The sequence below is a fragment of the Myripristis murdjan genome, chromosome 1 (assembly GCF_902150065.1).
Source record: "Myripristis murdjan chromosome 1, fMyrMur1.1, whole genome shotgun sequence".
In the NCBI taxonomy this organism is placed as follows: Eukaryota; Metazoa; Chordata; class Actinopteri; order Holocentriformes; family Holocentridae; genus Myripristis; species Myripristis murdjan.
In genome coordinates this window covers 41254078-41267950 of record NC_043980.1, presented here as the reverse complement: position 1 = coordinate 41267950, position 13873 = coordinate 41254078, and the positions used below count along the sequence as shown (strand labels likewise).

General features: G+C 42.4%; 1 protein-coding gene across 1 annotated transcript in view; it reads left to right on the top strand.

Annotated features, from left to right (window-relative positions):
- Nucleotides 1-13873, top strand: part of hpgd (15-hydroxyprostaglandin dehydrogenase) — a 70243-nt gene that overhangs the window by 1696 nt on the left and 54674 nt on the right. Inside the window, exon 2 of the mRNA XM_030066208.1 lies at nt 5135-5258. Within this exon, the coding sequence (XP_029922068.1) occupies nt 5135-5258 (124 nt within the window). The remainder of the gene's footprint in view (nt 1-5134; nt 5259-13873) is intronic.

Sequence of the window (13873 nt, the reverse complement as noted above, 5' to 3'; positions counted from 1 at the left end):
TCCCCCACCCACCCCCCCACCTGATCTGGGGTGGTAGGGGTGCAATTTGTTAGAAACAGCAGAAACTGCATTTTAAATTGCATTAAGGCATTTAATTACTCTTTGAGGCAAATAAGAGCTTTCAGCTGTAACTTCCAGAACAAAACAACTCATGCAGTACTTGTACAGTGTTTCCAATTTTCTTTTCCCACAACACTTTGCTGTAGATGTTTCACAATAAAAGCATTATTAAGAAATGAATGGTGTATGCCCACTGAAACGCTGGGGGGCTCATAATTTGAAAAGGATGCAGATCATGTTAAGTTTGTATTAACGGCGTCATGCAGTTACTTTAACAATGCAAATGGGAGCGAGATCTCTTATTAAATTACAATGAATTAGGGCCTGCTCACATTAGGACCGTTTGCTCCGTATCGTACTAAAGCAAAAATGCCCCCCTCCCCCGCTGGCCTGCGCTCACATTACCTAAAGCCCAAACCTTCATTCCAAGCGCGATTGCCCCCGGTATGCACGTCATCACATTGAAATACGACAACAGGCATGGTCCGACATCATCGTAAATCAGTATAGTTCAGATACATTCATCATGTCTTCCTTTTAACTAAAAGACGTTTTTGTTCCTTTTAATCAGACATGGGATGTTCATTTACCTTGACAGTTTCGGAGGTAACTTCCTCCTTCTTCAGAAAGGTCCAACTGACAGCTGGAGCGGCACCTGTCAGATCCGGCAGACCAGACCTGACCAGGTGCCGTGGCCGGTGCCGGCTCAGGGCCGGCGCACGGCCCGGCGCCGGCGCGGTGCCGGCCAGCAACAGGTCTGCCGGATCTGACAAGTGCACCGTGCATACAGACTGCCATAGGCTACTTTCATTATAAACCGACTTTTGTTTATCCGCGGTTGCAGCAGCACAACGGACAATGACACAGAGAACATATCTGATACGTGGCCATTCGCTGGTAATCGCGCTGCGCGCATTAAACACTTTTGCGGAGGGAGGAGGAAAGTTGCATGATTTATATCGTATCCACATTTGCGCGCTTGCATGCGTGACCGTGCATGTGCTCGTGTATGTGTCCATACAGTGCTGAAGCACACCCCTTCCAACCGTGCCAGAGCAGGGGAGGTGTACTGTATTCAAGCACGGAACAGAGCGATCACACTGGTCAAATAATCCAGATTTTAGGGGCAACCGTGCGTGGGCGGTCCTTACACTTGTGAAACAGATGGAATTAGAGAAAAAAAAAAGTCCTTTTACCCTCTGTAGTTCAGGTAGATAAAGGTTTCAGTCACATTTGAGTAAAATAATCTTATTTCAATAAATGTCATAGAATCTTTTTTAAAAGATATTTTATTTTCACGGACACCTTGCAGTTACACCACAGACCACTAGGGGTCCGCGGACCCCCGGTTGAGAAACACTGTATTAGTATATGCTGCATTTCGCCCTTCTTCGATACCATCCTACCACACTTATCAGTCCAAATGACATTCCGATGTTGTTGCTGTAGATCCTGGTGGCTTGGATCAGTGAGTTGATGTCTCACACATTCCTGGCATACAGCTTGATGTCATCCATGTAGAGGAGGTGGCTGATGGTTGCTCCACTTCGGAACCGGTATCCGAAGCCGCTCGTCATGATGATCTGGCTGAGGGTGTTCAGGCCTATACATAACAGCAGTGGGACAGGGCATCTTCTTAATATATGTCGCACTTGATGCTAACTTGTGCAACTGGCTTTAAATAGCCTCTAGAGTTGTCCTCCACTTTAAATAGCCTCTAGAGTTGTCCTCCACATCCTCCATCAAGTTCTTGATGAAGGCTCCTAAGGTCCTGTTGATGTTGTACAGATTCAAGCATTCCACTATCCATATGTGTGGCACTGAGTCATAGGCTTTCTTGTGGTTGATCCAGGCAGTGCAGAGGTTGGTGTTCCTGGCCTTGCAGTCTCGAGCGACTGCTCTGTCAACCTGTAGCTGGTGTTTGGCCCCTCTGGTGTTACTGCCAATTCTCCTCTGCTTATGTATTGATGACCTATTTTCCTACTCATCTTAGCCGCAATGATGCCTGACGGGAGCTTCCATGTTGTGCAGAGGCAGGTTATCGGCCGGTAGTTGGATGGGATTGTTCCCTTTTGGGCGTGCTTCATGATCAGGACTGTCTGTCTTGGGTCAGCCACTCTGGGTGGGTCTCATCTATTAGCAGCTGGTTCATTTGTCCTGCTAAGAGTCAATGGAGTGCAGTTAGTGTCTTTAACCAGTGGTTGTGGATCATATCACGGCCTGGCGCTGTCCAGCTCTTAATTTTTGCCACTCTTCTTGGATGTCTGCTGTCATTATGGTTACTGGTTCTTGTTCTGGGAGATTGCTGTGGTCTGTTCTCAGATCTTCCAGCCACTGGGCATTGGTGTTATGAAATGCCTCCTTCTCCCATATGCTTTTCCAGTATTGTTCAATCTCAGCCCTGGGTGGGTCTGTTCTCATCTTACTACTCCGCCATTGTGAGTAGACTTTGGATGATTCTGTGGAGAACATCCTGTTTATTCTCCTGTCTTCTGCATTTGTAGGATAGGATAGGATAGGATAGGATAGGATGCACTTTATTAATCCCCAAAGGGGAAATTCGTTTGCTACCAGGCCAAACATGCACCAACAAGACAGTGACAATGTGACAGGGCACAAGACAACAAACTGCATACAAAAATAAATGATCTGCACCAGGCATAACACTGGGAGAGCACAATACAAACAAACAATCATACCAGTTTTAAAAAAAAAAAAAAAAAAAAGTCTAGGAAAGTGCAAAATGGCAAAATACAGTACAGAGCAGGCACCAATCTATGCCACTCCTGGCAATTCAAGTCATATAAGATTCAATTGCTCAAGTAAAAACAACAACACCAACAGCAATAGTACTACTAATAATTAATTAAAACAAAAAACAAAGAAAAAAAAGCAGCAGCAATCAACAGTGACCTCAACAAATGACCTCCTAAACCTTTCTGTCATACATCTAGGTGCAAGTAGCCTTTCACTTCTTTCACTGTCTAGGGACGATCATCCCTAGACAAGACTTTTCTGAGTTTCTTAATGGATCTCTGCTCCAGAATTTCATCCAAAGAGCTAGGTCTAGTACCATTAATGGAACCTGCTTTCCTAACAAGTTTGATAATTCTTTTCCTGTCTTCTACTGTAAGACTGCCACCCCAGCACACAGCAGCATAGAACAGCACACTTGACAGAATACCATGGTAAAAGACAGTAAGGGTAAGCCTGCTACTATCAAAATATCTTCTTAGGAAAAACCTTCTTCTGAGCCTTCTTAAAAACAACATGACTGTGCCTTTGTTTGGCAACCTCCAGTGCCTGAGGTATGGACAGCTTCTTGCATTTCTTTTGCAGTCCTTTATTCACCACCACCCCTTTCCTTAGTTCAGATATCTGGCTAACTTTTCTCTGTGATGCTTTGATCTTGGCCTCCAGCCTTCTCTTCAATGGCGGGTACTACTACTCCTTATTATGTTATATTATTATTGGTGTTAATCTTGTAGCCAGGCATCTCTAGGATCACTGATGCTGTTACATGTATCAACCTGTGATGGTCACAGGAGGGATAGTCAGCAGTGCCACATTGACATCCTTTAGTAGATCTTCAGGTTGAACATGTCTCTTAGCCTTGGCAAGTGGGAGAGATCCCAGGATTCCAGCTTAGTTATGATCTTCAATCTCAAGTCAGCTGCCCTTTTGTTAAGGTGGGGAGATGATGAAATCTCCCCCCTAACCTGATGTCCTGGCTCCCCATTGCCGTAGCATCTTTGTACCTTTGATGAGGTCCAGTGTACCTCATCAATTTCAAGTTGTGATAGTAGCTTCCGTGTGCAGATATTGGAACACTGAGCTAGTAGTTGTTTCTTGGAGAATCTGGATGTTGGGTTTCGAAGAATCTATTGCACACACATCCTCTGCATGCATCCCCTGTTGTTGGGATTGCTAGTGTAGTAACATTCCAGCAGTTTTGTGTTCTGTCCTTGCCCTTGATCCGGGTGACGTACAAGCCAGTATGGCTCTTCTGCTTGTATTTCCACTCATATTGAGGTATAGGCATGTAGCATTAAGGACCTTGCCTAAGGGCTCACACTGGATTTGTTACCAGCGCCCTGACCAGGACTTGAAACCCAGTTGAGTTCCATCAGTTCTAAGTCAGCTGCTAGGTGCCAGCCGAGGCAACCCGCGGGAAACTGTGCAAATGGTGCCCGCTGGGCACTGTATTTGGGGAGATCTGCAAGAAGGGCCTGGCACACATGCACTGCCAACTGCACACCGTCTTCTGGCGCACCTTCTGACATAAACGTGGACACCACCCTGTGAAAACTCCACCACGGGACGAACAAGGCATTGCGGAGGGTTCTATGAGGCGGGCCACACCCCACCCTTCCAGCGGCAGAGAGGGGAGAGTGACAGGGCGACTGCCCAATTCTTATCCCCAAGTTACAGATCCAACTTGCCGACTTTCCTTACCCCCCTTGATGCCAGAGGCTGTTCACCTTGGGCACACACACACACACACACACACACACATATATGCGTGTGTGTGTGTGTGTGTGTGTGTGTGTGTGTGTGTGTGTGTGTGTTTCTAATATGCCCTAGATTAATGTTTTTGGAGAGGACGGGAGAGTGGCATCAATGAATGAAACAAGTTTCAGTTTGGCAGGCCAGTGTAACTCAGATGGCGATGTGAAATCACTGCGATCATGGTACAGTATTACTATAGGGTGCATGTGCCATTAGTCTGATGTTTTTATTTAGCTTTTTTGTGAACAGTGCAGTATTGATTGTGCTGCCCCCAGCCACACTTGTCAAACTACAGCTCTAGTTACACAACAGTGTGTTACCATAATAAGAGGAAGTAACTATGGAAGAAAAAAAATCATAGCTCTACTACACTTTACCAGTGTCTTCATTCCATATATTCAACAGTGGTTTGCCACAAAAAGCTAGCAAAGAAAAAAAGCTATTCAACAAAATGTTTTGTCTTTCTTTCCTTCTTTCCTTCTTTCTTTCTTTCTTTCTTGCTTTGCATAATGGTGTCAACTTTGTTGGTGGAGGCAACTGAACAACAGTGACCTCTTATTTTCAGGTGGCTGTGGTTGATCTAAATCAGACAGTGGGAGAGGAATGCAAAACACAGCTGGATGCCGAGTTTGGAGAAGGCAACTCTATCTTTATTCAGTGTGATGTGACAAATGGAGATGCGTTGAAAGGTAATCTATCCTTTTAGTTTCTGTCTGTGTTGACAACTTCCCGTAAATTTATTTTTGATGTGACTAGAGACATGTTGAGAGGTAATAGGACTGTCAGCATTAGGAATGTCTCTTTGTTGTTGGCAGTTAGAAGACAGATTTTGTGCTAAAAAGGTCCTTGGTCACATTCAAACCCAGGTGAACAGTACACATAGTAAACATCTGCACCAGAAAACCTGATTTGACTACTTTTTATAGTTATGACACCTGGCAGTGTTGCACTGATTTTTGCTCAACATTTTTCAATAGAAGAGAGAAAAATACAGAATCTCTGTAGGTAGGTCTACTTGTCATACTCAAAATGCTGCCACACAAACAATAGCTTGCTGTGTTTTTTTCCTGGCTTTTCACTGGAATGCATTTACATCTTAACTCTGAGATACCTTCTTGGAACTCTTTAACTTCCAAGAAAGTTTTAACTTTTAAAAAATGAAGGGTCAATGCATCATTGAGTAGTTGGAGTAGTAAGTCCACCTTGGTGCTGAATGTGGAAAAATTCAGTGCTCTTGTCATTGTGTTGCATGGGTTTAATGCTTTATTTAAAAGGTTAGTGCCTTACCAATTATTGAAATTATGACTATTTTGTCTGTTGCTAACTACTTCACCTTTAATATATGGGATTATACGTTTTAAACTAGCATGTAACTAACATTAGCATTGTTTGGCTGGAGCTGGGCTTCACTCTAGGCTTTGTGAAGTCGCTGGACAGACTCCTGTTGTTTTGAGGCCAGTAACAAGGACAACTTATATGCATATTGGACAGAAACCCCTAGTCTGCATTAAGTAAAGTGAGTTTTGTTTTAAAGATTAGTTTAGTGTAGTTTAGTTGACAACAATAAAACCAAGACATACAGTGCAATATCTCGGTCACATTGTCAAAGGTGACACAATAAAGTCATCAGACTTATTTCAATTGTGTTCCTTGATGAAAATAATAATAAAATAGATGATAGACATATAAAAGTTACAAATCACAATTGCATGTATGACAAAAGACAACAAACAATACAATAAACCATAAATAATGCAATAAATCTATTCATAGATAACTTACCAGTCCTATGTCTCTCAATTTTCCATGAGCCACTTTTTTCTTAAGGGGGTGCAGGTCAATAATACTCTTGATGTGTGATGCTACAGTGTATAGTGTATGTAATATATATAGTTGAATCTCTATCCTGTCAGTGTTCAAAAAGCTCTTGTGGTTTATAGTGGGATTTTCCACTAGAAACCACAATAAGACAGACTTTGGTGCCACTAAAGTCCTAGCCCTAGTGACAATTTGGAACACTGTCATTAGGACAGATTGTCTCTTCTTTCTTTGCACTTACCTTGCTTCCAGGTACATTGGAACACAGCATGATCACAGACTCCTGGGCTCATTCTCCTCCAAAGTATAAGAAATAAATTAGTTCATCATGACACAGACAAACTATTTGTATTTCTCAGGAAAATGTAAAGTAAATGAAATCTACATTGCAAAGTAAACCATGGATGTTATTTCAGTATTTTCCCAAATTGGCATGTGGGGATGAAAAACTATTATTACCTTGATCCCTGGAGCCTTGCAGTGATGATGATGCCAGTGGAGTTGTCTGAGGATTTCTAGCCAACATAGACAGTGGGGATGCACCATCTTGAGGTCGTCCATTTTGTGTGATCTACCATGGCAAAATAGGTAGTTGTTACTGGGATCATGAAATTGCTGATAACCAGTACTCGAGTTGAGGGGAGATTAAGGTGGATGGCATCCCCCCTGAAATAAAAACGGTCAAAATCATCCCCCCTGTAAAACTGCCATCCTCACTTTTCATCAAGTGAAAAAAATTGACCATCCCCCCTTTTTTTTTTTTACAACTCGATTACTGCTGATAACCACTGATTCTGGAAGCCAGGGGACTGAATACGGCATTGAAAGTGTCACCAAGACAAATGTGGTGCTGGGCATCCTTAACAACTATTTTCAAGCTTTGTATAGCCACTCAAAATTATGTTTTTTCCCCCTGTCTGTATCATTTTGGAGCAGAAAATACCTCTCGTATGGGTAAGAATCCAAATAATGACTGCAGGTCACCTAGGCTACTTGGTCCAGTCACTAGATCCGTAAAAACGATCCCAAACTATAAAATTAAACCACAGTTACGGAGGCATTAGCCTTTTCCTGCTGTATATAAACAACAGTCTTTATTTTAAATACTACAGACCATCTTGAGAAGGATGGTTTACTCAAAGAAAATGGCTTGTCCTCCTCAAGTCTTTTCCAGCTCATGCATTGACCACGTTTACTCCATCATCTCTACTTCAAGTTCAAGGAAAACATAAAGGAAATATATTCTCAGTTGCATCCTTCATCAACATCCAGTGTCTTTATAGAGCACCAGCTGCTTGTATTTAGCTTAAACAAGGTAAAAGTTCGGGTTCTTATATAAGTCTGGCCTGTCACAAGAATGAGTCCTTTAGCAGTACTGTTTTTCTCCAAAATGAATTGACAGTATTTAGTAAGCAGGGAAAGAGTTGCAAATACCACTGACTTCACAACAGGATGGTTTCTCATACAGTTTGGTGTGAAAAGCAGGGAGATTTGTTGTCCCTAACATAATGTTCTATTCATGGCACTTGATGTGTGGAGTCAAACTACTAAGCACTTTAAAATATTCTGATCTAGGAGTAAAGCTATCTAACTTAACTGTTGGTAACATATGCAGATGACATAAATTTACTAGCTGAACACATTAAAGATTTATATAGTACTGTATGTTGAATAGTGTTAAAGAGTTCTGAAAGTGGAAATGTGGTACAGAAGGATACAACCCAAAGTAGGCATTTTAGACAAGAATTTATTGAATAAAAAAAGTTTCCTTTTAAGTTTGGATGAACTGAACTGTTTCTGCCAGGCTCTCTTATGTTCAAAGTCTATTATTACTTTATTACCCAGAATCAGAATCAAAAATACTTTATAGATCTCTGTGGGGAACCGCAGAGTCATAACAAGCATACTGTTTCTGTGTTATATTTGAGGGCATGGATCTGTTTCAGAGCTCCCTGTCTGTCCATACAGCAAGCATGAGAGCCAAAGGAAAGCAGAGCAGCAACTGATCCTTTCAACGGGTACAACAGAATAGAGCTGTAACAAGAGTGACATGGAAACTATGATGCTGATATAGTACAACACAGATTATCAATAGTTTGAACGGATGATTTACAGTCAATCTAAGAATAATTAACAATACTGTAAAGGGCCTTTCACATAGCGTGTGGTTTGGGTGGCGCACTGCGCAGGGTACGGCGCTGCGTGCCGCGCAGACTGGCGCAGAGTGGGCGCTGAGTATGGCACCGAGGGGGGCGCACACATGCGCATTGTGCATGTATTTGGTGCTGTTTGCTATGCGACCGATACAGACGCTAAGAAGTAGTTTTCCGTTCTGGCACACTTTTTCTCTGGCGGACAATACAGGTTGTATTTTCTCATGTCATCTGATTTCACCTGTTACCTGTTGTGTGTGTGACTTCACGTGAGATTTTATAATAAATGTATGACTATACTGCATTGTCTTTGCGAGAGTAGTCCATATCCCATGATGTCAATCATATAGATTTCTAAATACGTACACCTCCTGTCCATTTAGAAAATCCTTTCCTTGAGTTTACAACAGTATTGGTGTTTAATTGCAGAAAAAAGAAAAAAATTCACATTTTGTGGAAAGGAAAAACATATATCTCTGCCAGTTTTTAAACACACGTGGTATTCCTAAATGGTGGGCTATCTCTCTCCATGCCTGGGCTTTTTTAACGATATCAAGGTATGACTGCAGTCTAGTGTCCCACAGCTGTGCATGCAGAGAGAGCGCCACAGTGATGCTTTCCTCCATTTTTGTTGTGCTTTTCTGCCAAAATCCGCCTATTTTTTACGATTCCAATATTCTCTCCTATTGGATGCGCCGAGGTGACGTCACAGGGCACTGCGCCCAAGTTTAAAATTTTCAACTTGGGCGCAGTGCCCTGTGCAGCGACAGCGCCCTGTCCGGTGGCGCCCTCACCCGCGGCAGCGCCCTGTCTAGCAGCAGCGCCAGCCTCACGAATACACAAAATCTGAAATACAAAGTGAGGTCGGGGTGGGAAATTGTGTGTTATACATGAGCAAAGTACCGTATGAGGGTCAAGCGTGTTTAATACAATCTAGGGTGAAGTTGCCCTTGAGTGCTCGTCACAGATCATTTTTTTCAAATGAATGGTCATGGTTAGTGCTATTTAAGGTTAGTATTTAAGTTGAGTCAGGCAAGTAAAACAGTTTGGTCAAGGTTAGGGCAACATCAGTCTCTGATCTGGTACCAGCATTGATGGACAACATCACCGGGAGCATTTAATACACCGTCAGACTAGAAAATTAGCTGTCAGAATTTTTGGTGGATATAGTCAGCTCTCAGCTGATAGATTTGGCAGTCTGATCAGCTGAAGATCAGCTGGGATCAGCTGATCAGTTACTGCCATTGACAATATGGCCTGTCAGAACTTCTGCCAGCTTCACTATGTGTTTGGCAGTAAAAATAGTTCTTGGGTCTGATTCAGACAGCACAGAAATGTTAAGTATAAGGGTTAGGTAAGGGTTTTTTCTGGCAAAAGGCTGTCTATCTGAGCAGATTTCTTTTACATGGATGACTACATGAAGCTTAAGTGGCATTTCAGAAAAGCAATCGTTTTTGTGTGTGGTAAAGAATATATGTGTACATATATATATATATATATATATATATATATATATATATATATATACAGTACAGGCCAAAAGTTTGGACACACCTTCTCATTCAATGCGTTTTCTTTATTTTCATGACTATTTACATTCTAGATTCTAACTGAAGGAATCAAAACTATGAATGAACACATGTGGAGTTATGTACTTAACAAAAAAAGGTGAAATAACTGAAAACATGTTTTATATTCTAGTTTCTTCAAAATAGCCACCCTTTGCTCTGATTACTGCTTTGCACACTCTTGGCATTCTCTCCATGAGCTTCAAGAGGTAGTCACCTGAAATGGTTTTCCAACAGTCTTGAAGGAGTTCCCAGAGGTGTTTAGCACTTGTTGGCCCCTTTGCCTTCACTCTGCGGTCCAGCTCACCCCAAACCATCTGGATTGGGTTCAGGTCCGGTGACTGTGGAGGCCAGGTCATCTGCTGCAGCACTCCATCACTCTCCTTCTTGGTCAAATAGCCCTTACACAGCCTGGAGGTGTGTTTGGGGTCATTGTCCTGTTGAAAAATAAATGATGGTCCAACTAAACGCAAACCGGATGGGATGGCATGTCGCTGCAGGATGCTGTGGTAGCCATGCTGGTTCAGTGTGCCTTCAATTTTGAATAAATCCCCAACAGTGTCACCAGCAAAACACCCCCACACCATCACACCTCCTCCTCCATGCTTCACAGTGGGAACCAGGCATGTGGAATCCATCCGTTCACCTTTTCTGCGTCTCACAAAGACACGGCGGTTGGAACCAAAGATCTCAAATTTGGACTCATCAGACCAAAGCACAGATTTCCACTGGTCTAATGTCCATTCCTTGTGTTTCTTGGCCCAAACAAATCTCTTCTGCTTGTTGCCTCTCCTTAGCAGTGGTTTCCTAGCAGCTATTTGACCATGAAGGCCTGATTGGCGCAGTCTCCTCTTAACAGTAGTTCTAGAGATGGGTCTGCTGCTAGAACTCTGTGTGGCATTTATCTGGTCTCTGATCTGAGCTGCTTTTAACTTGCGATTTCTGAGGCTGGTGACTCGGATGAACTTGTCCTCAGAAGCAGAGGTGACTCTTGGTCTTCCTTTCCTGGGTCGGTCCTCATGTGTACCAGTTTTGTTGTAGCGCTTGATGGTTTTTGCGACTCCACTTGGGGACACATTTAAAGTTTTTGCAATTTTCCGGACTGACTGACCTTCATTTCTTAAAGTAATGATGGCCACTCGTTTTTCTTTAGTTAGTTGATTGGTTCTTGCCATAATATGAATTTTAACAGTTGTCCAATAGGGCTGTCGGCTGTGTAGTAACCTGACTTCTGCACAACACAACTGATGGTCCCAACCCCATTGATAAAGCAAGAAATTCCACTAATTAACCCTGATAAGGCACACCTGTGAAGTGAAAACCATTTCAGATGACTACCTCTTGAAGCTCATCGAGAGAATGCCAAGAGTGTGCAAAGCAGTAATCAGAGCAAAGGGTGGCTATTTTGAAGAAACTAGAATATAAAACATGTTTTCAGTTATTTCACCTTTTTTGGTTAAGTACATAACTCCACGTGTTCATTCATAGTTTTGATGCCTTCAGTGAGAATCTACAATGTAAATAGTCATGAAAATAAAGAAAACGCATTGAATGAGAAGGTGTGTCCAAACTTTTGGCCTGTACTGTATATACACATACAGTTGTCCCTCTCTATAACACGGTTCACCTTTTGCGGCCTCGCAGTTTCGCGGATTTTTTTAGTGCAATTTTGCATGCTTTTTTTTTTTTTTTTTAAAGCACATTGTGTTCTGCGTCCTGATTGGCTAAGGGAGAGCCCGTGCATTGTGTTCTGCGTCCTGATTGGCTAAGGGACTGTAGACCATTGTCAATCAATCTCCTCCGTGCCGTGTCTCCTGTACAGTACAGAATGCGTTCATTCTATAATCCTGGACGTATTTTTCTACGAAGGTTTGAACTTTGAGAGTGTTTAAACAAGAGAGAAAAGTGAGAAAATGTTAATGCCTGTCCGAGAAAAGTGTAAAAAGTGTGTAGTGAGGGGTTTTACAGCCTTAAAACATCTAGAATAATTGTAAAAAATAAAGCTGACTACTTCGCGGATTTCGCTTATTGCGGGTTATTTTTAGAACGTAACTCCCGCGATTAACAAGGGACCACTGTGTGTGTGTGTGTGTGTGTGTGTATATATATATATATACATAAAGGTCTCCTAAGCCCATGCGGGCCAGGCAACATGATACAAAAATAGAAACTAAAGAAAAAAAAAACAAAAAAAACGTGGGCGTGTACGGGGAGGTGGGGTGGGGTGACAGAGGTGGATCTGGGAGAGAGAGCGAGGGAGCGGGAGAGACAAGGTTTCATTGTTTGACAGTGAATTAGTGAATACCTGCAGGCTAACAGCTATGGAATGCTGTTTGGTGTTGCTCCTAAGTATGTGACTGTACTGCTTTTGATATGGACAAAGAATAAAAGGCTGCGCTGAGCCCATGACGCTGTGTCTGCAGTGTGTGTGTGTGTGTGTGTGTGTGTGTGTGTGTGTGTGTGTGTGCGTGCGTGCATGCAGGTGTGTTTGGATCTGTTTTTGACTACCTTCAGAGACACACACCACACTTAGGACCCAGTAATTGGGGACGGCTTGTCCAACTATGGACAAAGGCTCTGTCCCCGTTTGGAAAAAGGTGCTTTTTGGAGTCAGTGGTTAGGGTTAGGGTTAGATTAAGGGAGTGCATGTGTACTTGTCCTACTCGTGCTTGTATGACTGCATGCAGTGGTGTAAAAAGTAATCAAAATTCATACTTAAGTGTTAGTTAACCCTTAAACAACATTTAACCCATAAAACATCTTGACCATAAGACTGGTTACACAGATAGTGTTTAACCTCCAAGATCCATATGAAAATGGAATCCATTTTGTTGGAATTTTTGGAATTTACCACGCCATTTGATGCAGCAAATGCCAGGTGAATTCCAGGAAGTGTTTTTGGGGTGAACAGGCATCATGTAATTTCTGGCAGAACACGTCCCTGTTCGCTGGTTCTCCCTCAGCCAGGCGGAGGGTGGACATAGGTGGAGCTGACCAAGGTGTATAGTGTGACGCATTATGCTTACTTGAGTGTTTGCGGATCTGCGACTCTAAAACCACAAAGTATGACCAAAATATTACAATTGAATACAATTCAAAGTATTCAAAAGTATAAGTAAATTGTGCTTAACAGAAACAGGTAAAAACCTGATCGCTGAAGGCAGATGCTCACTTTTGTTTTGGTGGCGCCAGTGATCACTGCTGTAATTTTCTGGCTGAAGGACCATACTAGCGATTTTACATGTTTAACATAATATCTACAGCAGTGGCGAGCGGTGACGTTTTTATGTAGTCATGCTGTGGTCACAATTTCAAAAATTTTGGGGCATTTATTTATTAATAAAAACGCATAATATGGTTTTTAACTATACTATATCAACTTGACAACTCGATTTTGATAGACACGCGTGCACATTTTGCCCCAACAACAACAACAACAATGTGTTGCAATTTACAGTGTAAATGAAAGCAGAAATTATTAGAACAGACAGATGATGCAGTAATAACCAGTTACAGAGTCAAGCAAATGACACATGAACATGCTCACAATGTTACCAACACCATGTTGGAATTTACCATGAGATCGGAACTATTCAACGTGCCACAGGGTGATGGAAACACACAGCAATGTGACCAGCTAGCCTACATGGTCAATGAAATGACACAAACGTGCCCAACTGCCCATCAGACAGGCTACGCACCAAAGTGATAAACGTCAGAGAACACCTCTTTTTCATAACACCTGCAGTAGCCTAAATCAATGAA